This window comes from Microtus pennsylvanicus, chromosome 3 (genome assembly GCF_037038515.1).
Source record: "Microtus pennsylvanicus isolate mMicPen1 chromosome 3, mMicPen1.hap1, whole genome shotgun sequence".
In the NCBI taxonomy this organism is placed as follows: Eukaryota; Metazoa; Chordata; class Mammalia; order Rodentia; family Cricetidae; genus Microtus; species Microtus pennsylvanicus.
Window position 1 is genome coordinate 48,819,536 of NC_134581.1, and position 25,972 is coordinate 48,845,507.

The 25,972-nt window shown below is 47.1% G+C and overlaps 1 protein-coding gene across 3 annotated transcripts in view; it reads left to right on the top strand.

Annotated features, from left to right (window-relative positions):
• Cgnl1 (cingulin like 1) overlaps positions 1-25,972 on the top strand; it is a 162,306-nt gene that overhangs the window by 47,122 nt on the left and 89,212 nt on the right. For 2 of the 3 annotated variants that reach the window (XM_075965306.1, XM_075965307.1), the window contains 6 exons: positions 842-936; positions 2,776-2,881; positions 9,015-9,116; positions 9,827-9,975; positions 10,901-11,036; positions 18,867-19,079. In XM_075965306.1, the coding sequence (XP_075821421.1) occupies positions 842-936; positions 2,776-2,881; positions 9,015-9,116; positions 9,827-9,975; positions 10,901-11,036; positions 18,867-19,079 (801 nt within the window). The remainder of the gene's footprint in view (positions 1-841; positions 937-2,775; positions 2,882-9,014; positions 9,117-9,826; positions 9,976-10,900; positions 11,037-18,866; positions 19,080-25,972) is intronic. The other variant, XM_075965308.1, reaches the window with a different exon arrangement.

Sequence of the window (25,972 nt, forward strand, 5' to 3'; positions counted from 1 at the left end):
ATCTGTAACGGAACGCTTGGTGATTTGATGTGTGAAAGTGCATGTTTGCATTTAGGTGCACGTAGGTGCCCAGTGCATTTGTGGGGGGAGGGCATGGGCTGCCATCCAGTGGCTTCCTCTGTTGCTCTCTACCTTACTTTTTGAGATGGGGTCTCTCCCTGGACCCCGAGCTCACTGATGGAGCCACACTGTCTACGTGCTCCTTGTCTCCACCTCCCCAGTGCTGGGATGATGGGCGTGTGCAGTGCCTCACTTTTTCATGGGTGCTGGAATCGTGCTCCCAGCTCCTGTAAACTTCCCTGTCAAATAGTACGTGACAGAGTCTCCATTTCTCTTCACGGGTGTGAAGTCTTCACGCCTACAGAATGAGTGTCAACCCACAGATTCGGAGGTTAGGTTTACATCCATATACTTTTATTCCTGAAATTGGGTTATGGCTAGGTTGGTTTCCGGTCTGAGAAACTGGGTTAACCTTCATTTAGGTTAATTGCAAAGTGATAGAGTCTAAGTGGCACATGGAGTGTTTTGATGGTCACAGTTAAAAGCAATCATAACAATCATAAAAACAGTGATAAGGCTGGTAAGTTCCCGGTGTTATGCTGTGATTGCATTGCACCAGCTGTGTGAAGCCTTGCTATTAATCTTCATGTACTGAGGAAGCGCAGGGGGATGAGAAGACACTTGGCCAAGGGTCCAGAGCTTACGGATGTCAGGATGATGAGGCTGGCCAGACGGATTGGTTTTGGAAAGGAGTGTGCTAGAAGCCACTCCTTCAAGGTTGTTGCCATCTTCCCGAGAGTGTCACCCTCTTGGTCTAATAACATACTTCATTATGTTCCAGGCCACACCAGATCTCTTAAAGGGCCAGCAGGAGCTCACGCAGCAAACCAACGAGGAGACAGCCAAGCAGATCCTTTACAATTACCTCAAAGAAGGGTATGTGGTCCTTACGGAACAAAGTCTTTGCCATTCCTGGTGGGGCTCTTGACTTGTTTCTGAGGCTTTGTACTTAACTGTTCTTTCCTGTCCTACCTGAGCCAGCCGAGGGTTCGTCTCTGGATGCAGTTGCCAACTAGGTAGAGGGGATAGGGGAGGACATTCTTTGTAAGTCAGTTAAAAACACACAGAGTTTATATTTGTGCATGCGCATGTCCAGGAGAAACACATGTATGTGCACATGTGTGTACAGGTGTACTTGACATCCTTGCTCATGTGGGGGTCAGAGGTCAAAGCCAGGTATCCTTCTCCGTCACCCTCCACCTTCTTCACTGAGCTGGAGCTCCCACTTCTCAGCTAGCCTGGCTCGTCAGCAAGCCCCTGGTCTGCCTGTCTCTGTCTCCATACCCTGGGGCTATGGATGTGTGCCACTGTGCCCAGCTTTTGTGTGTTCTGGGATCCACACTTGGCCTTTCACTCACTGCATCTCTCCCCTGCCTTAAATCAATGTTTTAAAGAAGACCGTTACTGCATCAGAACAAGGTCAGGGATGGGGAGGTCTTCCGGTCAGCGCTGAGCTGGGGCCGCCCCACCTTGAGGCCTTCCCTGCCCCAGCTGCCTCCATCATCCCTTATTAGAAGAAGCTCCTCCTTTCTCTGAGAGAGAGAGGCCTGGCCCAAGCCCAGGCTTCCGTGATGGTCAAGCATGCGGGAGGCACCTGAGAGCCACGTTTGCCCTGCCCATCTTGGACACTCAGTTCCAACCACTTGGGTTCTTTGCCTCCGTACCAACCATGTGGCAGTTCTGGAGCAGGAATCTGAAGTTTCTGTCCCAGCCTCTTATGGAATGGTTAGAAGAAAGCAGAGGCGTCCAAGTTAGACGTGAATGAAAGTCAGCCACCTGAGACGAGCGGCTGTCAACACTGGGTGTCGGTGTGCTGTGATTTATGATTGGCTTGTCAGCCCTACAGGGCTCACAAAGGGGGTTCAAAATACAACACAGGAGCTTAAAAGTCACCCCAGAGTTTTTAATACTGCTTGTGAAGGGCTTCACCCTGTAAAATTAAGGTAGAAGATTGTGGTTTTTAAAATTCTTTTCCTTTCCTCCTCTCCCCGCTTCCCCCTCTCCTTTTCCTCTCCTTCCCCTTCTCTGATCTCTCTCTCTCTCTCTCTCTCTCTCTCTCTCTCTCTCTCCCTCCCTCCCTCCCTCCCTCCCTCCCTCCCTCCCTCCCTCCCTCCCTCCCCCTTCTCCCTCTACTCCCACCTTCCCCCTTTCTTTCCTTTCTTTCTCACTTGACTTGTTGAGAGACAGGTAAGACCGAAGTTAATAGTAGGTGCCTGTTTGAGGAATTTTATTTTAAATCCCTTAATTGCCAGGGGTGTGGTAAGATGATCTGTTTAACCGTGGAAGCAGACACAAAAGGGCTGCTGTTGGACGGTCTTGGCACCGGGGCTTCTTTTTCTTAAACAGAGGCCATAAGTTAAGAATCCTCGAACATCTTTCTAGCTTGAGACTTAAAAGCACGAGTGGGCGTGTTTAATTCCCTTTGGGACAAATATGAGCACTGAGTCAAGCAACAGCTTACTGTATTTTCACCCTGCTTGATTCAGATCGTGTGTCTGCCACGCTCAGATATTTGGGAATGGGCATCTCTGCCCAAAACTGAGTGGTGCTGTGCTTCCACCCTGCCCATCAAACCCTGGTTTTTCTGTAGCCTTAATTCCCTCAGACCGCTCGCAGTTTCTCTCCAAGGGCTTTCGCTGTGAGCGTAAGGACGTTCAGGACATCTTGAGGCCGATGGCTTCGTCCCTGAATGGTTTCTTTGCTGCTGTTTTCCAGAAGCACAGACAACGAGGATGCCACCAAAAGGAAAGTCAACCTGGTCTTTGAGAAAATCCAGACTTTAAAGTCTCGAGCAGCAGGGAGTGCACAAGGAAATAACCAAGTGAGTTGTAGTTTTGTGTCCTGTAGAGCGGATTTACTGAGAACCATGGGGGAGGGACCGGTTTCTTTAGCTGCTTTTGACAGCAGAAAGTGGGATGTCTCCTCAAGGAGCAAGCAGTGCCTCAGAAGGACAGTCTGGCAGTAAACACAGGTTAAACATCCTAATCCCAAATACCCTAAAACCCCAAACTTCTTTAGTGTTGACACGGTTCGTGTGGAAAATTCAATACCTGACCACACGCAGGGACACGAACACAAACTTCTTTTCATGAGAAAGTTGTTAAAAATCATTGTATCAGATCACCTCTGGGCTCTGTGTACTAGAAATTTATGCCATTTAAGTGAATTTTGCATTTCTACTTGTGTTGATAAAATATCTCCTTATATCCATGTAGGTATTACAATCCCAAAATAATAACCCCAAATCTGAAATACTTCTAGAGCCAACCATCTTGGAGGAGGCATGACCTGCTTAAGAAACACAGAGAACGTTAGGAGTCAGCTGAGTGATCAGCTAGAAGAGCTCTAGTACTCAGCATGCCCATGACTGTGCTGTGCAGGCTGTGGTGGAGGGGGTGTGTGTGCAAGTGTGCACATGTGTGCAAGCACTCAGCATGCCCGTGACTGTGCTGTGAGTGTGCAGGCTGTGGTGGAGGGGGTGTGTGTGCAAGCACTCAACATGCCCATGGCTGTGCTGTGAGTGATGGTTGTGGTGGACAGTGTGTGTGTTTGTGTGCGTGTGTGTACGTGTGCATGCGCGCGCGTGTGGGTGTGTGTGTGTATGTATGTATGTATGTATGTGTGTGTATGTATGAGTAATACAGGACCGTGATTCTGACTTGGGAACTTAAAACTACAATTTGCTATACACAGCTCTCAGGAGCTGTACCTAATTCTTCTTTCCATTAAAAAAATTTGTTGGCAATTTAATATACACATATATATATAATGAATTTTAGTTGTTTTTCACACCCAGTCCTCCTCTCTGATAGTTCTTGTTTGGAGACAGGGTCTCACCATGTAGACCAGGCTGACTGCAAACTCACAGATCTGTCTGCCTGTGCCTCTCGAGTGTACCGGTATTGAATCTCTCTTATTTCTTAACATTAATATTTTTTGATAAGGCTTTAAATTTAAATCACAACTACTCCTCTTGCATTTTATTTACTTGCATGCTCTGAGGAGGACACAGCCTTTGGACTTGATATTAAGATTGTCATTATGGATTACGGGCTTGGAGCAGTCAGCCGGAACTGAGGAAGCCAGCGTGTCCCTTCTGCAAATAAGATGTCTAAAGTCAAAGCGTTCTTTGTGAAGGAGGCAGGGAGGCGGGGAAGTCTGGGTTGGAAGAATGGCACAGGCAATATTAAGAATTGTGACTTTCCTGTGTTTATGTTTCTTGAAGTAATTTTATGTAGTTGCTACCCAAACTAGGATGTGGGGAAAGCTAGACAGGACGTTTCCTTCTAGGCTACCAGAAAAGACGTTTTTATTTTCTTTTAAGACAGGATCTCATGTAGCTAAAGCTGGCCTTGAACTCGTGATTCTCTTGCCTCCAGCTCACGAGTGCTGGGATTACAGCGTGCACTACCACAGCCATTTGTGTGGAACCCAGGGCGTCACGCGTGCCTGGCAAGTGCTCTCCTGGCGACAGACACAAAGGCTGTTGTATTGCAAAAGCTCATTCCTTTTGCTGCTTTCAGAGAGAGGTAAGATTAGAGAGAGATCAGTTAAGAAGCCCTGCTGGTTCGAGGAAGACAGGATGAGATCTCTGGTACACACACACAGTGTCCCCCTCTCTCCTTCTTATGTTCTGAATCTGATCCTTTGCTGGCAAAAATTTGGAGTTTTATCTTTGGGGAGTATGCTGAGTGATTCCCTAGGGGAGAATGTTAGAGTGTTTTCGTTATGGACCGAGACCATCTTGGGAACTGCAAAGCAGATAGAGTTTTGTTTTTGTTTTTCTTTTGTTTCTCCTCCCTGTTTTTCTCTCCTGTTGCCTCTCTCCCTTCCTTCCTCGTTCCCTCTTTTGTGTGTGATCTGTCGCGCTGAGTTAGACTTAGCTCAGAGAGGGACTGCCTTCATTCCACTGGAAAACCTGGCACTCCCGTGCTTTCGCTGTGGCGCTCTTGTCCCGTCCCACCGTCCGTGAGAAGTATCTGCCTCTTCTAGGTTTACGACACACAGCCCACACCTGGACCAGCCACTTGTGAGTCTTGACTCTGCCTCTTATAGCTTAGATTTCTGCTTTTATCGCTTCGCCTCACCACTTAGCTGTAGGACTTTAGCCAAGTCCTCTTGAGAGTTTCATCCTGTTATCACTTCCACAGTAGAAAAGAAACAAGAGCCCTTGATAGTCGCACTCCGATCAGACGCCATACCTCCTCACGGACTGTTTAATCTGGCCCCTCTTCTCGCTGGGAACACCACCACTGAAAGGAGAAAGCCCCTTTGACCCAAATGTATTTATTTGCACTTGCTGACAGGCCTAGGCTGAGGGTGGGACAGGAAAGCCTGCTTGACAATTGGGAGCAATTGGGACAATTGGGGGAGGGAGGTTAGGATATGGAAGGACTGGCTGCTCAGACACGCAGGTTCCTAAAGAACGTCACACAACAGGTGTTTCATCAACAAATACTTTTATACTGGTTTATTGGGGTCCAACTGAAAGTAAATCTTGGGAATCATTGCTGTGTAGTTCTCTGTATTTTCATCTCAGATTTGCATCTGTGCAAATCCTACTCAGGTCACAGACAGGGTGCTCCCTTCACCCAGAAGTTTCCTGAATGTTCTTTCCCTGTCAGTCACGTCCCTTCTTTCTTGAGGTAATCGTATGGTGACACCCATCACCTCGGTTAGTTTTACTTAAATTTCATATAAAGACTCACTTGATTGCTGTCTCTCCAGCTTTATGTCTTCAACATTGTGTCAGTGAAGTTCATTAATATTATACTGATCAGTAACTATTTTTTATTACATATTGATCTGTGTGTGTACTAGTGTATTTCTGGTGACATTTTCAGCTTGGGACTCTTTTTTGTTTTTGTTTTTTTTTTTTTTGGTTTTTCGAGACAGGGTTTCTCCATGGTTTTGGAGTCTGTCCTGGAACTAACTCTTGTAGACCAGGCTGGTCTCGAACTCACAAAGACCCACCTGCCTCTGTCTCCCGAGTGCTGGGATTAAAGGCGTACGCCACCACCGCCCGGCTCAGCTTGGGACTCTTAATGGAAAGCTACAGTGGACATTAAACATTATTGTTCACTTACTTTTTTTTTTAATGGACACACACTCATTTCTCTGGCATATAAGCAGGTGTGAACTTCCAGGTCAAACATCAGGCAGAAGTTTTACTGTGCGTACTGAGACTGGCTTCAGGAAGTGGTGGAACCATTAACTCTCCTACTAGTGGTGCACACAAGACCCACACACTAGGACCCTCCATTCTGCCGTCTGAATTCTATGTCTCTTCTGCTGTATCAGTTCCAGACAGATCTATACTATATCTTTAGGCTCTGAAATCCGGTAATGTCTGCCTTCTGACTTTATCCCTTAAATCCTATAGGTTAAGAGTGGGCTCTTGTTGAGGACCTGAGCTTCGTGCTTAGCATCCACATCATGTGGTTCACACTGCAATTCTAGCTCCATGGGATCAGACATCTGTGGTCTCTGTATGCACTTGCACATACTTGCACACATGTGCATCATACACATGATAATAACAACAACAACAACAACAACTCTTTAAGAAAAGCCAGGGGAGGGGAGAGAAAAACAAGGACTTTTGTCTCTCTCATCTTTCTATAACAGCTCTGGCTGTCCTGGAACTCATTTTATAGACCAGGCTGGCCTTGAACTCAAGAGACTGGCCTGCCTCTGCCTCAGGAGTGCTGGGATTGAAGGTGTGCACTTTTCTCTTAATGTTTAAAATTCATTAATTTTGTTTGTTAGCTCTATCTTTTTTTTTTAAGATTAAAGGTTTGATTTTTTTTTTTAAAATGTCCCGAAAACACCCCCTTTGTTCTTTGAGAATATTCCTTTTCTTCTCATGTATGCATTTGTGGTGTGTGTGTGCACATGGGCGTATGTGTGTGGAGGCCTGAAGCTGATGGAGAGAATCTTTCTGCAGTCCTCTTCAACCACAATCAAACCCAGAACTCACTGATACAGCTCATTTTACCAGTTAGCTTGTTCCAGGCTAGGATCACAGGTGAGCCCCCACACTGACCCAGCACCTGTGTGGGTTCTGGGGATCACAGGTGAGCCACCACACTGACCTGGCACCTGTGCAGGTTCTGGGAATCTAAGCTTGCCCACACAAGCATTAACTGTTGAGCTAAGTCCCCAGCCCCTAGGGAACCAGTCTTTTAAGAGGCACCTAATGAGTTCTTCAGCTTCAAGCATTGTGCTGACACTCTAATGCCCATTTGACCGTGTTTCTAGACTCTGCCTTTGGGAAACCATCATTTTTTAAATCCATTTTGTTCATAGTTTTCTATATTTTAAAGACTATTGTCCATAGCTCTTTTGACCCCTTCCCATCTAACTTCTCTGCCCCGGCCATTTCACTCCTGCTGTGTCTTCTCTCTCTATGATTAGTCAGATTTTTCCCTGCTGCTTTAGACACCCAGGATTTTCTAACTGAATGCTGGGTAGTGGATGACAACTTGCATTTGTAGCAGATCGTCTTACCTTCTACCGAAGGGTGGAGTTTTCTCCTGAGAGCTAAGTCAACGGTGGGTCACCATCATGCTGTTGTTCTAGGCTTTGCCAGGGTGGGTTTCGTTAGGGTTTTACCTTCATTCCCATAGCGTGACTATGCTCCCTTCTCAGATCTCAGATGAACGTGAGGATGTCACTTATTCTGAGTTAGGACTCCTGCACCCCCCAGGTCAGCACAACTTGTAGCGTTTGGTTGGCTTCCTTGCCTCTTAGACACTAGGTTTCTGGTGAACTTTTGGAATCTTGTTTTGCTTAGAATACAGTGTAAGAATCATCTCAGAAACCAAAAGGGTGTTTTGTTTTGTTTTGTTTTGTTATCGTTTCTTAAAGTAGCTTTTCCTGTGGGTTCTTACCTCCTAATACCCTTATCCCAAGACTGGCCTTTTGCTTATGATGTCTAATTCCTCAGATGCTTCTTGGTTCAACAAGAGTTGCTTTTCTCCTTTATTGGGCTCTTTTCCCTCTTGAATTAAAGTAATAAATTATTCTTGTTGGTTGGTTTTGTTTTGTGGTCATTGATTGATTGATTGATTGAGCACTGGGCCTCACTTGTACTAGGCAATTTTACGTAGTACTGAGTTACAGCCCACGCCTGATAAACTGGATGTATTTAGAGCTATTCTAAGCTCAGAGCAGAACTGAGTAGAAAGGATAGGGATTTCCCTTATTCTACCGTGATCCTCTGGTACGTTTGTTAGCGAGGGTAGACATTGACACACAATTAGCATCTCAGTCCCACGGGTCACTCTGGGATTTGCTCTTGGTAGTGAGCCTTGTATTGACAGGGTTGGGGGTGAATGGGGTGGGGGGCCAGAGGGATATCTATGTATGTGTGTTTGTGTTTGTGTGTGCTTATTCATGTGTGTGCTCATGCATGATGCATGTAGAAGCCAGGGTTCTATATTGGATGCTTTCTTCAGTTGCTCTCCACCTAACTATCCCCTGACCCCCAAATTCCATTACTGGGAGGGCAGGGAAAGGAAGATCCCAAGGCTCACTGGCCAGCCCCAGGCCAGTGAGCTTTTATCTTTTTTTTAAGGTACCTCAGAAACAACACCCGAGGTTATCCTTGGTTTTCCGCATGCACACCCAAACAGGTAGACACTTGTTCTAGCTTTAGTACCTTATTATTTCATACTATGTTTGAAAGGTATCCAGTAAATCTACCACCTTCCTCAAGAGTGAGTCACTGTGGGAATCTGGTGAAATAGTCCCCGAACTACGGTGAAAAATGTAACATAAATGGTGAGGGAGCGGCACCGTTAACTCGGGGCGAGGGAGGGTTCCGCGTGACTGGGTCTTACACCGTCTGGGCTGTGATGCGTCTGTTACATCCCCGTGTTACCGTGGGGGAGGAGAATTCAGGCAAAGCATCTCAAGCATTTAACTGAGGATATCTTTGTAATTAATTGCAGGCTTCGAATTTTTCCTCTGATATCAAAGACCTATTGGAGCAGAAGAACAAATTGATCTTAGAAGTGTCTGAACTACAGAGGCAACTGCAGCTAGAGACCAAGGTATCAGGCTCTCATATTTTTCCCGTTTCTGTCTTGGATGATACAGGATTTTTAGAACACATTAGGATGTCCAGGTGAGGTAAAAGTCCAAAAAAACTTCCTCTCTAAAAGAAACATTCCTGTCATCCCCGAACACATTCCTTTGAATTTGGTGGCTGCTGGCCAAAGAATTTTTTAAAGCAACTGGAGCACATAGAAATGGTTTGCTTTGAGCAAGAGAAATACTGTTAGAGACAGGCAAACCCGTGGGAAACTAAGTATATTGCCACTGTATGCAGCGTTTAGACTGAAGTAATAGAAACAGCAACATGAGGTCTAGCTGTGTTTGTGTTTGTCTTTTAAAAGTGTTCAATTCACTAAATACAAATATTTCATATTCTTTCTGGAACTTTTGAACCTTAAGTACATGGTTTGATTAAGTCATTTAATAATGAAGAAATGGTACATGGAATTCATTAGTGTTTACAAGTGGTCTTCTGGGCTGGGACTGTAGCTCACCTGGGGTTCCAGCCCCCGCACTTCATAACCCAGGCAAGGTTGTGCACCCCTGTCCTTTGAGTGCTCGGGAGGTGAAGGCAAGAAGACCAGGAGTTCCAGACCATCTTCGGCTTCATAGCCAGTTTGCTGTTAGCCTGGGCAACACGGTAGGGGAGGGGCTTCCATACTGAGCGACAACACAGGTATCTTAGAATCATACTGATTCCCATTAGAACCATCAGAACACCAAGGAGGAGAGAGAGAGGATGAGAGAGGACTTAGAAGAGCTGCGAGGCCGGCACCAGAGCCAGGTGGAGGAGATGGCCGCCCTGCGGCGCCGGCTGGAGGACAGTGAAGGCGAGCTGCGGAGGAACTTGGAAGAGTGAGTGCCTGGCTGGAGCCCCTGCCCTGCCTGAATTCCTGAGTCATAGGTGGCTAGAACCCTCAGTCCTTTTCATACCTCCTAGCCCTCCAAGTGTTTATCAAGGCCACTCACCTTTCTTTTCTCCTCACTTCTTACAAAATTGTGCAGCTGGAGCTATACCTGGGCGGTTAATAATTATTTAAATCCTTTGTGTACCCTGAGTGTGCCTTGTAAAACTTCAGCCCCAACAGGGGATCTTCTGGCAGGCGAGTGTGAAGCAGGGGCCCTGAGGGGTGATGTGTAATGACTAAGGTGGGAATCTTGAGCCTGACAGCTAAGACTATGGTTTGCAGAAGCCTGGGTCTGGTCTCCAAAGTACGTTAGCCTGTGGGGTCCACAGTCTCCCAGCCTGATTGCTTTCTCCAGAATGGGTTGATCTCTGTGGTGGATACTTAGACTTCTGCTCAGCCCATAGACAAGAAAAGTAACTCCAAGGCCTCCCCTGATGCTTTAGCCTGTGAAACTTAGTGGCAAAGGAATCTAAAATCAAGGTCTGGTTTCCTTTCTGGAAACAGCTTTGCAAATTTACCCAGGGATGGATTTTGCTAGGTGCATCTCAGTTTAATCAAACTAACAATCAGGATTGACTGCAGATATTAACTTGATGGTTCTCCTATTTTATAGTTTTGGTTTTCTTTGGTTTTAGACATTGCCTTATGTTTTATGTCCAAATTCTAGTACTTTGTGATCTCTTTCTGGTAGAGAACGTCCCTACAAATCTGTCCCATTTTGTTGGTTTGAGTTCTCATCTAATATCTTGACCAAATTAGAACAAAGTCCTGAGGGGGCTTCTTGAGGCTGCAGGTGACCATGTGACAGCCCGAAAGTGAGGACTGAGGATCCCAGGGGCCTCTCTGATGGACCACGCCCTGTCCCCCATTAGGCTGTTCCAGGTAAAGATGGAGCGGGAACAGCACCAGACAGAGATCCGAGACCTGCAGGACCAACTATCAGAAATGCATGACGAACTAGACAGTACCAAGCGGTCCGAGGACAGGGAGAAGGGAGCCTTGATCGAGGTAAGGGGCTGGAGGTCAGCTGTTGCCTGCCCGGGAGGATGGGCTTCAGGGGTGGATGCTAGACAGCCGCTTTCTGTTGTGTGTGTTTGTTCCACCGGTTTCTGCATTTAGGTTCTGTGAGGCCATCATTGTCTTGATCATTGTGAACAATAGGAAGAATAGTATGATAGGGCCCGGGGATATGGGGAACTGAGGTTAATCCCTAGAACCCATGTACAAAAATAAACAGCTGGACTCGTAACCCTAGTGTGGGAGGAGAGATGGACAGGTCCCAGGGTGTGCTGGCCATCCAGTGAGCCCCTAGCCCAGAGACCCTGTGTCAAAAAACAAGGTAGGTGGGATCTGAGGAACGACATCAGAGGGGACGTCTGCCCTGTACCCCTGACTCACCCCCCACACTTACACACACTCACATATATATAAACACACACTCTCACACACACACGCTCATACTCATACACCACACTCATAAACTCACGCTCTTACACACTCACAGATGCTCTCATAGACACATACGTGCTCACACTTCTGTACTCACACACTCACACATGGAGAATAGTATATTAGCACTTATCAGTTCTCAACACAGATCAAGGAGTTCTCAGTGTTTTCTCATATTCCTACATTAATTTTTCTGCTCATCTATTTATTTTTTATGTGTCTGAACTATTTTGAAGTAAATTACAGGTAGGATTATGTTTTACTCTTTTTTTTTTTTTGAGGGAACTTTCTGAATAGTTACAATACCATTGTAGTAACTAACACGTTTATGGTTTCTATGATATACATGCAATGAGTCTGAACACACAACTCTTATTATCTCTGAGTCTCTGTACAATTAATCTAGGGAGTTCAAGGCCAGCCTGGGCGACATGAACCTCTCCCTAAAACAAAATTTTCCCTAAGGATAAAATTCCCAGAAATGATGTCAGTGGAGAACTTAGGCTTTCAGAGGACAGAGATGTTTCTGTAGTCTGTGCAGCCATGCCCTGGATCTGTAGTCTGCGTGGCCGTGCCCTGGGTTGTGTAGTCTGCGTGGCCGTGCCCTGGATCTGTAGTCTGCGTGGCCGTGCCCTGGATCTGTAGTCTGCGTGGCCGTGCCCTGGGTTGTGTAGTCTGCGTGGCCGTGCCCTGGATCTGTAGTCTGCGTGTCCGTGCCCTGGGTTGTGTAGTCTGCGTGGCCGTGCCCTGGGTTGTGTAGTCTGCGTGTCCGTGCCCTGGGTTGTGTAGTCTGCGTGGCCGTGCCCTGGGTTGTGTAGTCTGCGTGGCCGTGCCCTGGGTTGTGGAGTCTGCGCTGCTGTGCTCTGGGGTGTGTAGTTCACACTGCTGTGCTCTGGACTGTATTCATCCTCTGCTCTCTCTGTGCTAGTATTGCACATTTTCCTTTAACACAGTCAAGTGCAGTCTGTCATCTTTGCTGCTTCCCCCATTTCAAGTGCAGCATACTTCTGAATGACAGAGTAAGTTACCATATTTTCTAAAATGAAGTAATTCTAAGATGAACTACATGCTATTTTATTTTGTTTTACTTTATTATTTTATTTTTTGAGGTAGGGCCTCATGTAGCTGAGACTTGACTCAGACTTGCTACGTAGCTGAGAATGACCTTGTGCTTCTTTCTGATCCTCCTGTTTCCACCTCCCAAGTGCAGGGCTTGCTGGTGGGTCCCTCCATTCCCAGTTTACGCTGTGCAGAGGATTAAGCCCTGGGCTTCATAAATGATCTCTACCATCTGAGCCTCACCCCCAACCCACATCCTTAACTCCTGAACCTGACGTGGTGATAGCTTTGCGGGTTTGTGTGCATTGGTGGGGGATGAGCACGTGGACTCTGGCTTTGGTGTGTGTTCAGGCCACAGCCGCGATGGGGGCAGAGCACACCTCTTCTTAAACATGCTGCAGTTGGGGTCCTAGTGCGTCACTCTCCTGACACACTGTGTAATCTGCAGAAGGAGGAGGTGGAGCGGGTTGTTAGCAATTATGCCAATGACGTGCTTTGCCCCGGGAAGTCCCTCACTGTGTTCCTTTGTCTTTCCTGCAATGTTTCACAATATAATCTACACTTTGCACAGCAGTAAAAGGAAGATCCCAGCTCCTAGTCACTTTCAAGTCATTCTTTGCATCTTAATAAGAAGTAGCCGGGAGAAATTTGATAACAGATTAGAGCTGGGGCCAAGTTTTCTGTGGCTTTTGCCTGAGAACTGACTTTTTTTTTTTAAAGATTTATTTATTTATTTTGTATACGGCATTCTGCCTCCACATATGCCCGCACGCCAGAAGAGGGCACCAGATCTCATTACAGATGGTTATGAGCCACCATGTGGTTGCTGGGAATTGAACTCAGGACCTCTGGAAGAGCAGCCAGTGCTCTCTTAACCTCTGAGCCATCTCTCCAGCCCCCGAGAACTGACTCTTAAAACACAGTGGACATTGAATCTATAAGCTTTTGAGTGCTTGAAAACGGTTGACGCCCGGATGCTCCGTGAGCCCGTGTATCTCTCAGTTCAGATTTATCATGAAACCTCTCTTCTTACCAAGGTGCTGGAAACTGAAGCCGAGGCCTTGTGCCTGCCAGGGACAGACATGCTGTGGCCCTGGCTCCATCCCAATCCAGAGATTCATTACTTTTTGTTAAATAGCACCCCGTTTTTCTACATGGAATCTGCAAAATAACATGTGTGGGGGTGGGGGAGCCAGACCTAGAGGCAGGTGGATCTTTGTGAGTGAGAGGGTAGCCTGGTCTACATAGGGAGTCCCAGAGTGGCCAGAGCTATATACTGAGACTGTGTTTAAGAAGATAGTTTAGGGGGGAAGAGGGGGGGGGTAAAAAAAAAGAAGATAGTTTAAAGGAAAGCATATTAGAGAATATTTGTTTGCTTAGGCTGAGAATTGATGAACAATGGGAAAGATTTATTATTTGTTGAATTCTTGGGTCTGTAAACTTTTTTTTTCTTTATGGTAAAGTTAACTCTTTCTTTTGTAGTTCAGACTCAAACTCTCTAACTCACGAGGTAGCCAAGGGTGGCCTTGAAGTTTTGGTTCTCCTGCCTTCTTCACCGCCTACATGCTGGGATTGTAGATGTGTACTGTCTACCTTGCCCATTTTTTTTTTTTTTAGTTTGTTTGCTTTTTGTGAGGCTGAGGATAGAACTACATCCCCAGGATCTGAGAACTACATATTTTTTTTTTAATTAAAACAACTTAAAAACATTTTTTTAGTGTGTGTGTGTAATTGTGTGTGTATGTATATAACATGTGGGTTCTAGAGGAAAACCTTAATTGTTTCTCAAATGTTAGTCCTACCTTGGTATCTGAGATAAACCTAGAACTTGCCAAGCAGGCTAGCAAGGTGTCTGGCCAGGGATCCCCAGGAATACCTGCCACCACGCCTGACATTTTTTTCTTTTTAATCACCTGTGTTCTGGGAATTGATCTAGGGTCCTGGTGGTAGCAAGGCAAGTGCTTTATACCGTGATCCAGCTCCCCATACACATCCCCATGTGTGATGTTGGGGGTATGTCAGCATCTCAGAACTCCGACTTCCTCATTTATGAATGGGTCCTGGTCTCTTTGAATAGTCGTTTGTTTGGATCTTTAGAAATAGTATCATTCTCATGCAGAAAGCGCCAAGCACAATTAACCTTCTAGATCTTCCCTCGCCTGCTCCCCATATGCACTAGAGTTTTTTTTGTTTTGTTTTGTCTTATTTAAATTTTTTATTGCATTGTTTGTTTATTTTGTGGACATGGATATGAGGTGCCCTTGTCATGCTGCATGAACATCAGAGCACGACAACTTGTGGGAGTCAGTCCTCGGCTTCTACCACATGGGTCCCGAGGACCAGATTCTGTTCTTAGGCCTGGGAACTGACACCCATCCTACCTGCTGAGTCGTCCCCTGTCTCCCGGGCCACACTAGCTGTGGATTGGCTGGTTCCTTGTCGCATGTGGCCTATCTTGACTACATGAAGGTTTGGAAATCAGTGATTCTGTTTCTCCTTGTTTTCCCTGATGATAGATAGTCTCCAGGGGAGCTTGTCTTTCTGCTGTAGGCTTGTTTATAGTGTGAAGTTTTCCTACTTTCTCCTCTCTTCGTTTGATATGATTAAACCTCCTATTGATGTGAAGTTGGAAACCCTATGTGCCTGTTGGTCTCCCTTCTGGATACTGCTGTGATGTGGCAAGGTGTAATCTGATTGGATTCATGCAGCGTGGCCCACTTAAGCGACAGCCTGAGCCACAGATAACACCCTGTCAGTGTAGAATGGACTGAAAAATCCTCGATTCTTGACACGCCTTGGCAGCAGCACAAACACAGACACATCCTACAGGAGATAAGGGCGGGGGAGAGGAACTGCCTCTATCTAAAGACAACTGAAAACTGCGTGAGAATGAAAGCAGGAAGGGCTGCTCTGAAGTTGCTGGCAGCAGGCGCCATCAAGTCCTAGAGTGGTTGCCAATGGCAACAAGGATGGGTGAGTTCTGCTCCTCTTCAGAAAGAGATGGGCAGGGACACCCAGGTGGTTAGGACAGGAATTCTTTGGCCTCAGGGATGGGTCTCCAGGCTTCTTGGGAGCTCTTAGGTGCCTGCTGGGGGCGTTCTGGTTCTGGCAGGGCTAGAGTTTGGTCTGTCTGGGGATCTCCCACCTGTTTGTCTTATCTGCTCATCTTGGAGGAAAGGAAAGACTTCCCTTGTTGGTTGTTTTTAAACTCATTACTTTGTATGCTAAAAAATAATTTAGGGTCGATGATGTGGCTCAGTGAGTGGGTGAAGGCACTCGCTGGGTAGCCTGCTGCCCTGAGTTCTTGTAAAGATGGAAGGGGAGAACTGACTCCACAGAGTCTCATTGCCACAGCACCCCTGACACACACACACACACACACCATTAATTTAAAATAAGCGAGCTAAGGGTTTCTCTTCCCCCAGCAGTGACACACCTCTTGAATGGCAAGTAGCCTGTGCTCTCAGAGATCTCGGTGTCCAGCAGCAGCTATTGCTCTGAATCCCTAGTGGCTAAGGAGACTGGACTAGGGTGTGTTTGTACTCAGAAGGCCGGGAGAAGCGAGAGCTGGTAGAATCCTGACCTCTTGAGGTTCCGCCCTAAGGAACAGGGTGACTTATTCACTCCCAGAATAGACGGTGCTACTAGTACGCTTGATCCAGTCAAAAAAATGTCAAAACTCAGATCTCTATCTTTTCTAGAAGCTTTTCTCTCTCCCACTAAGGATATAAGAAACATATACACATATAAAGATACCTTATATAAATATATAAGAAAGAGCACAGGCGGGGGTGGTGGTTCAGTTGATAGAGTGTTTGCTGATGTGCACAAAATCCCTGGCTTCCACCCCGCGCTGTATAAAACAGCTGTGGTAGCACGTGCCTTTAATTCCAGCACCCAGGAGGCTGAGGCAGGAGGATCAGAGTACAAGGCCACTCTGTGTTGGGAGTTTGAGGCCAGCCTGGGATACATAAACCCTTGCCTGAAACAAAACAAGCACGAAGAAAACTCACAACACGTAGATTGCAGAGTTGAAAGGGCAGACGGTGAGAGGGAGGATGGGAATGACTCTTCCAGAGGGGGTCTCGGGAAGACTGCTCAGAGGAGGCCACACTGTGTTTCCATAGGTGGAGAGAGTGGGCAGGGAGGGAAGGAGGAGGCACCTCAGAGCCTGCTTCCTTCTGGGCACCTGGCTGTGCAGTCAGGTGGGTGCTTATAGCAAGGGGCTAACCTGGACAGAGGAGCGGAAGGGCCTAGCTGTTATCGGACTGATTTTCTGCCTGTGAAGGTCAGGGGCAAGGGAAGTCCCAGTTGCTGCCCTGCACTAGGCGCTTTGGGAACCTGTGGTACTGCTGCCAGAGCCAAGGAAAGGGCATGGAGAGGAAGGCTCATGGTGGGGCCACCTAAGCTGTAACCATGTTTAACCTCAGGTCTGTGTGGAACAGGTGATGCTCAGGGCCGTCAGGTCACCGGGGTGCTGGTGTCAGGAAAAGATTGAGGCAATTAAAAACAAACAAAAACAAATATTGGAAAAAAAGGTCAAGGAGTTTGACAAAGGAAAATAAAGAATGCCAACTTCGATTCTTAGGGCTGTCTTAGCTTTTAGAAGGAGAGAAGTGGGCATGGTCATTGTAGAGAAAGTGAGTCCGGGGGAGGACTGTGCTGTCTGGCGATTTCCAGCAAGAGGGAGCCTCCGGGAGGAGTCAGGAAATGGTACCAGAGAAGGACCAGGAACAGGGAGAGAGGGAGTGAGGTGGCTAACTTCAGCTGTCACTGTGACACACTTAGCGTGACCTGGGAAAGATCTCGACAGAGAAATCGTCTAGGTCAGGTTGTCCTGCAGGCGTGTCTATGGGGGATTACCTTGAGTTTTAATTGAGGTGGGAAGACCCACCGTGGATTAGGCAGCACAGGTTCATGGGCTGGGCCCTGAATTGCATAATAATGAAGAAAGCTAACTGAGAAAGCAAGCAAACAAGCAGACAGCATGCGTGGGAGGGGCATTCATTTCTCTCTGCTGTTGACTGATATGACTAGTTAATTTGATTTTCCTGCCTTCTTGCCTTTCTCTCATTGATGGGCTGTAACTGGGAATCGTAAGTCAATCAACCTCTCCTCCTCCTCCTCCTCCTCCTCCTCCTCCTCCTCCTCCTCCTCCTCCTCCTCCTCCTTTTCCCTCCTTCCCCTCTTCTAAGTGGCTCTGGGTAGGATATTAGCACAGCAACAGAAATAAAACTGGAAGAGGAGGACACCGCATGCTCTTGTCTTGGTAGGGGAGCCAGAGAAGCCACATGGCAGATGGCGATTGAGAGGTGTGAACCTGTGAACCATGGTCATGCTTTGAAGACATTTAGCCGAGATTCCAGGAAATGGGAAGGAAGTGGGCCTGAACACACAGGGCAGCTGGCACTACTTCAGTGGTGAGGGCTTCGGGTGGAGGCAAAGCCTGCTGCACAGTGAGGATCCAAGGTGTGGGAAGTCCTGGCTACCGAGGGATCCAGGACAAAAGTCCTGTGGCAGGACTTGCTCCTGTTCAGCCAGATGCCCTTGGGCTTGGGGAATGTGGTTTGAAATGGAACCTTTGGCCCCAGTTTTGTGACTCTTTGTGAGCTCTTGACAGTGCAGGAGGGCAAAATGTGAATGTCATGCTGTCCTCAGGCAAGAGAGAGAGGAACAAGGTTGTCCTGAGCACTAGGAGCATGGAGAGAGTTGAACTGTGTGCAGAATCCTGAGGGCTGGGTAGCAGACGAGGCAGTAAGTCAGCTCAGCTGCCGGGCGCAGTAGTACGTAAGGTCTCTATATAGCAGGATGCTGGGCCATGGCTCAGATGGGAAATGAGTTGCAAAAAACATGTCTGGCGGGGGGTGCTCATTGGGTAGACTGTTTGCCTAGCATGTCTGAGGCCTCGGGTTCAAGCCCTAGAAACACCATCAACCAGTTGGTATTGGTGCATGGCTCTAATCCAGCACTTAAATGAAGGTGGATGCAGAAGGTCAGGGATGTCCTTAGCTTTGTAGCAAGTTTGGGGCCAGCCTAGGCTACGTGAGAACCTGTCAAGCAAAAGAAAAAACCAAACAAGAAATGACTTTCTCCCAAAGCCATGACAGTGAGCCCAGACACAATAAATCTTAAAGAAACTAAGTCAGGAAGCCCCAAGGGGAATAAGGGCCTCTGAGAAGCACAAATTGTCTCAAAAGGTGTGTGGCATGGGAAGGAGAGAGTGGGCAGGACTAGGGAGTGGTAAACCTGATGGCCAGTCTTGAAGGGCAAATGCTGGGCCACTGGTTAAGATGTCTGTTCCTCACCTCTGCGGTTGTATTTCGCCTCTAGGAGCTCCTGCAGGCCAAACGGGACCTTCAGGATCTGCTCCTCGCCAAAGAGGAGCAGGAAGATCTCTTGAGAAAGCGGGAGCGTGAACTGACTGCCTTGAAGGGTGCCTTGAAGGAGGAGGTTTCCAGCCATGACCAGGAGATGGACAGGCTGAAGGAACAGTACGATGCTGAGCTGCAGGCCCTCAGGGAGAGCGTGGAGGAGGCAACCAAGGTGAGCTTGCCATCCATAGAGGGTGTCAGATGTGACCAGATGAGAGGCTGTGCCCACTCTCCCATGCCAACTCCCCTTGGCTTTGTCTCTGACGATGGTGATGGGCTTTTTGACAAGGAATAGCTTGATGCTTTAGCTTCTGTTCTTTTTAGCCTGTAAGCTTGGACATCGGTAAAGATTTAAGTGCTTTTTGCAAGAGGTGAGATTTTTAAGGCCTTGAGTAGACTCAGTTTCTGCAGGCTTTGTAGAGTAGAGAGCTGGACCCTCCTGGTGGTATCCTCAAGGCTCAACACTTAAGGCGCTGTGTGACTTTTCTCATGCACAGAATTGCAGACAAGACCTAGATTTCTGGAACCCTTTATCCCATCCCAGCTGCTCCCTTTGGGCTTCGTTCAGTCTTCCATTAGATAATTCATGTTCTTTTCTCAGCATAGCTGGAAAAGGGCTAATTGGCCAAATGGCCCCAACTCTTCCAAGATAAGTTTTCCTCTTAATTGAATTCTTGGCTCTTATAAATAGATTGTAAATTGTGTTGGAAGTGTTTGGGTGCAGGGTGCCCGTTGGGTGGTGAAGGGAAAATGCTTTGGAATACCATGCCATCTTTAGGGAAGGAGAATTTTGGAGTGTTCATTTTCCAGTGTCTCAAACGAAGGGTGAAAGTGCTGGAGAGGGGAATTTCATACCGTTTAGTCTACAATGGTGACAGTGGCAGTTCCCGCCCACCCCGCTAAGCCCTGAGGCGGGCGGTTCACTGATTTTCAATGATGTCATGATAATTGCTAAAGACAAGAAGAGAAAGATAAGTTTGTTTGTTGTTACAACAGGAAAGTCTGGGAAACTGACTGTTGGGGGGCGGTGGGGAGGGGAGGGGGCGTTATTATAACTTTGAGATACTTCAAGGGCCTCTTGTTGGTTTGCCCTGCCACCCCCATCCTTTAGATTTGACTTAAATTGAGGGGGACAGGTAGAACTGACTTAGTCATCCCTGAGTTGAGGGGAAATATCTGTATTTTGTGTGTCTTTGTATCTGGACAATAGCCCAGTATCCTGGCTGTTGACTATCGCATGCTGTTAGCTCAGCGGGTAGAGATGGATATGCAGACACGGACACACGGACCCGTGGACACGCTGTTTCTTTATCACCTTTAGAGCTTGCATCAGAGCACACGTTTAACGTGAACTATGCTGGGAGGCTCCTGGACGGTGCTTGGGGAGCAGTGTTTGGGCTTGTGTTCGTAGCTGTTTCACTAGAAGACGAACCACATGTGGAATGGAAACTTCTAGGTCTGCTGGCACAGAGTGTACGTGGGGAAGGGAACCGCGCGGGTGGAGGGATATATCTCTGTTGTGTAGAGCTGGGGATCACCACAGAGACCTAGGCTGTTTATTGCATTGTGACTTTTCTGCTCACTGAATTTCTTTTTTTACACTAATTCATAAATAACTAGGGGATGGAGATATGGCTCAGTGGTTTAGAACAATTATTGATCTTATAGACGACCTGAGTTTGATTCTCAGCCCCCACATGGTGGCTCACAGTCATCCATTACTCCATTCCTGGGGAGTCCAGTGACCCCTTCTGACCTCCAAAGGCATCAGGCATGTATTTGGTGCACATACATAAAGACAAAACATTCATACACATAAAATAAAACAAATATTTAGAAAAGATAACCAGGGGACCTCATGTCAGTCTGTGAAATAAAGACAGGGTAAGTTGGTTGAGACTTGTCATCTCCACCAGAGAATGCAGGGAGCTGATCTAAAGGAGCATGCTTCCACACCTTCTGTGGGCTAGCCTGAGCTCCTTGCCCCAGACCATATTCTATATCACCACCAATATCTTTCCCCAGAAAGCAATAATTTCCAGTTGGTCTTTGCTTAAATATTTGTCTGGCACTCCATTGTCCCAGACTTAAGCTCAGATTGTTTACGTGGTAGGTGGCATGTCCCTTCTCAGGAAAACTGTCCTATTACTTCAGAACAGCTGCCTGCCACTTCCCAGCCCTCCCCCGATCATCTCACCCGTGAACTGTCCTCGCTACCTCTGTGACCTTGTCCCCATCCCGTTCTCCCACCCTGAAATATACACCTAGGGGTGAGTCACACCTTTGGGTTTTTACTGACCCCTGGCTTCCCATCATGCCCTGCTTTTGCCTGTTTCCTTATGCACAGGGCTGTTTTTATCTAGACCTTTTCTTTCTGTTGAGATGAGGAGCAGCAGACTCAAGTGCTTCTGAGGCCAAACGGGAAGCATCAGTGAGTGGAACTGTGAGGAGAGGCTGATGGGGGTGTCGCAAGCTGGAGAGCGTGCCCTCTGCTCTAGCGGCGAAGTGATTTCTGACAGAAGGCTGGGTCCATGCTGTTAAGTCTCAGCTTTTTAGTTTATTTTTACTTTTTTGAGACTTTTATACCTGAGCGTACGCTATGGACATAATTTCTACTCCTCTTCCCCCCTCCAGCTTGTCCTGTGTCCCCCTGATCATCTCCTCCTGATTCCATGAGCTCCTTTCCTGTAACTATTATTGGTACATGTGTATGCATACACACAGCATACTGAGTTCAGTTAGTGTTGCCCTATGTCCCTGTGTTTATGGCTGACCACTTGGGACAGGGAAATCTGTTAGGAGGCTGTTTCTGGAGAAAGCTGATCCTCCCCACCTAGTAGCTGTTAATGGTCTGTAGCTTTTCCTCCAGGAACAGGACCTTGTTAAACTGTGCCCTTCCACGGTGGTATATTGACTGCTGTTGTCTGGTGCAGGTAACCTTATTGCCGAGAGTTCATGGGCGCAGCTTCCTCATCCTGTTGAGAAGGCACCATCTCACAGCCCTCAGCTTTCACAGTCTCTCTGTGCCCCACCCCCAACATGTTCCCGAGCCTTAGGAGTCACGGTGTTGTTACAGATGTCCTGACTGGAGCTGGGATGCAGTGACTTATTCTCTGCCTTCTGACTAGTTATGGACCCCTGGGTAGCTTCCACCTGCTGCACAAAGAAGCTCCTTTGATGAGCGGTGGGAGCTGTGCTCGTCCACGGGTAGAAAGGCAGGTATTTATAATACGGGTGGAGGCTGTATTCATTTAGGAACCGGCAACAGTAGGTTCTCCCATTTCAACTTTTAAAGATGAGTTGGGGCCAGGCGGTGGTGGCTCACTCCTTTGATCCCAGCACTCAGGAGGCAGAAGTAGGCAGATCTCTGTGAGTTTGAGGCCAGCCTGGTCTACAAGAGCTAGTTCCAGGACAGGCTCCAAAGCTACAGAGAAACTCTGTCTCAAAAAAAAAAGGGGGGGGGGGAAGAAAGCAAGGATGAGTTGGATATCTGCATGTTGATGTAAGATGTTCAGACTTTTAAGTGTTGCTTAAAAGCAACAACACCTCCTCCGCCCCAAAAACATTCCCCACCTCCAATATCAAAGGACATACAACCCAAGCATAACCCATCTGCAGGTCTGCAGGTCAACAGTACGCAGTTCTAATCCCTGAGCTCAGCACGGTACCCGAAAGCGACGGTGAAGACAGCTGTAGTGTCTTGAGAGTCAGAGATGGCGGAGGGCGAACTCCCTCCAGCTTGGGTCATGTCCTAGCTGCTGGCCTCCCCCGGGTTTCCCCAGTGGCAGTGAAGGAGACCTGGGTGAGGGTTCCATCGCCGTGTGAATGCCTCTGCGGTCTCTGAAAGAGGATTATGAGTATGTTTGCATTCCTTGGTGATTTTGCTTCTAAAAGTGTCCGCTGAACAAATGTGACAATCCTTTCTTCTTGAGATGTATGCCATCTATTTGTGTGTGTGTGGGGGGGGGTTGATGTCTGCCATGACAAGAGTGTGGCGGCCAGAGGACAGCCTCTGGGAGGTAGTTCTCTCTCTCTTCTGTCTCTAGGATAGAACTTAGGTCCTCAGGCTTGGCTGCATGTGCCCTGCCCTTACCCACTGAGCCATCTTGCCTGCTCCTAGCCCCCTTCTATTAAATGTAAACTTAGTAACAGGTAATATCTTTCTGTTACATTATTTATAACATGCTATTACAGAGGAGATATGTAAGAATATTCTATTAAGTGTTTGGATACGAAGGGATGAAATAGAACCTTTTAATCTGGTAAAGAGCATCTCTCAAATTTGTTCACTAGCATTCAATCTTTGTCTGCCCCAAAGGAAGGCCTCGTCATCCCAGCCGGTGGCTAAAAGCTGACATTTCTATAAGGAAGTGAATTGCATGACAGCGTTCATTTCCTTGGATGGTCTTAGGAGCGAGCTCAACCTCCTCCCATTGTTTTTTTTTTTTTTCTAACTTTTGCCACTGCCTCAAGCCAAAAATCTCTAAAAGGCTGTTTTATGCTGCCAAGAACCAGGCACCCTATCCGGCTTGAGCCCAGGCACAGAATGTCTTAAGTTACTGGAACACTTGGTGAAAACTGGCGAATTACATTAAGAATCTTTTACTGATATTCCAAACAGATCCTTGGTAATCTTTTTCCTTTTTCCATAGACACAAACAGCCATGAGGCTCAGCAGACAGGAATTCACCAATGCCTTGGTCATGTGGGGGGTTTCCTGGCTCAACAGAGTGAGCCGGACCTCCCTTGGGAGGTTCCTGGTCCTTGTGATGCAGAGGGGTCTGCGTAGGTGATTACCAAGGGCTTCCTTTCAGTCTTCTAAGGACGACCCAGGACTTTGCCTCCCGATTTCCTCACAGTTTCCTTTATAGTTTTTTTCCATCTTTAAGAAGGAAATGCCTCTACTTCAATTTGGTGCAATGGTTGGATCCAGGGCACTGTCAGGGGGATATGAGTCACTGCCATCGTGGGATTACAATGGAGAGTGTCCCCTGGTGATGGTATTGTCTTTTCTTTCTTTTTCTTTTCTTTTCTTTTTTTCTTTTTTTTTTTTTGGTTTTTCGAGACAGGGTTTCTCTGTGGCTTTGGAGCCTGTCCTGGAACTAGCTCGGTAGACCAGGCTGGTCTCGAACTCACAGAGATCCGCCTGCCTCTGCCTCCCGAGTGCTGGGATTAAAGGCGTGCACCACCATCGCCCGGCTTGTCTTTTCTTTCTTGTCTCTAACTCTTTCCCTCTCCAATGAAAATGCAGAAGGGAAGCAGTATCTTAAATTTTCTTGAGGCATAGGGTCAACTCAAATCCAGCTCTCTCCCCAGAGACTCTCAGGGGCTGGAGAGATAGCTCAGAATGTAAAATGCTCACTGTGCAAGAATGAAGACTTACTTGCTTTTCAAACCCATGTGAAAAAGCTGGGCATGGTAGTGTGTGCTTGGACTCCCAGTGCTGGTAGGGTAGAAATAGATCCCTGGGGCTTCCAAGCCAAGAAGGCAATCTACATGGTGAGATGAAGACCAATGGAAGACCCTCTCTCAAAAGACAAGGTAGTTAGTTCCTGAGCTTGACATCTGGCTTCCGTGCTCCACAGATGTGCACACACACACACAAACACTTTCTCTGTTGCCTCTTGGTCTTCACAGTATTCAGAGAGCTGGCATTGTTGGAGATTTAATTCTTGGCATTATCTTTCCTGCCACCTTGTTCTCCACTGGACATCCCCCCCCCCAGGTTAAACTGTGGGCTAGAGGGATGGACCCCCTAAGGGAAAGGTCAGCCCCTGACTACCCTAAAGTGGCATTGAACTGTTTGGGGGTTCCGTTTATGGAGAAAGATCATTCCTTATGAAAACAAATCTTGTCTGCTAGCATGACCATGTTAGTAGCTCATCTTGACTAACTCAGCATCTAAGTGATTTAGGTGCTTTGAAGCTGGTAAAAAGATGATTTTATTTTTGTGTCTGGAGATATGATTTTTTTGGTCATAGACTCTGAATGCTTAACACATAGCAGGGATTCAGGGAAATGGATGAGGAGCAGGAGGAGGACTGAGCTAGTGAGACTGTCCTCGGCTTCCCTGCTGTTTTCATTTATACTATTTTTTAAGTAGGGAATTTGATCTTTATATTGACATTTTAAAGATTTATTTATTTTATGAGTGTTTTTCCTACATGTATGTATGTGTACCATGTGCCTGTCTGTGTGCCCATAGAGGTCAGAAGAGGACATCAGGAACTGGAGTTATGGGTGGTTATGAGCTGCCATGTGGGTGTTAGGACTCCTACCTGGGTCCTCTGCAGGAATGACAAGCGCTCTTCACCTCCGAGTCATTCCCGCAGCCCTTGTTTAAATTGTTTTTAAAAACAAGATGAATATTTATTTGCTGAACATTTGCCAAGGGCAGGCCATGATGCTTGTTTCTGGGAAGACTGCAAATTTATCCTACTAGGAGGCTGGAGTTGAGACAGGTAACACTCAGGCCGACTTTAGAAAGGAGTTACCTTCTGGGTAAGGTGGAGACAGTGCTATAGAAGATGGTGTGAGGCCCAGAGCTTGTGCTGGGAAGCCAGGGAGAAGGTGGCAGTTGAGTAAATTTCACAATAGGTCAGTGTCTACGTTGGAATCTGAATGGTGTTCAGACACAGGGCCATGAAGGCCGAGGATGTACTTGTACTGAGCAGAGCATCAATAATGAATGTGGAAAGGGAGGTGTGTGTCTGGGCTGGGACTAGGAGAAGTGGCAGAGGGTACAAGTTAAGAGTGACTTAAGAGGTAGGGGCCGTTCCAATGCAAGGACTGGGTTTGGATCCCAGTTCAGTGGAACCAACCACCAAAAGCACAGCATGGCTGAAATCACCAGAACTGTTTAAATGAGGTCTCCGTATTCATAGTCGTAAGAAGTAGTTCAAATAGTCGTGGAGGTAGCAATGATGGTGTTAATGACTTACACCCAGTACTTACGCCCATTGTTTTTGTATACTTAAGAGGAAAGAGCTATTGTGGTTTGGTCCATGCATTCTGGGCCCCATGTACTTGTAGAACATTGCAGCTGTGGAATGGATGAGTGACAGA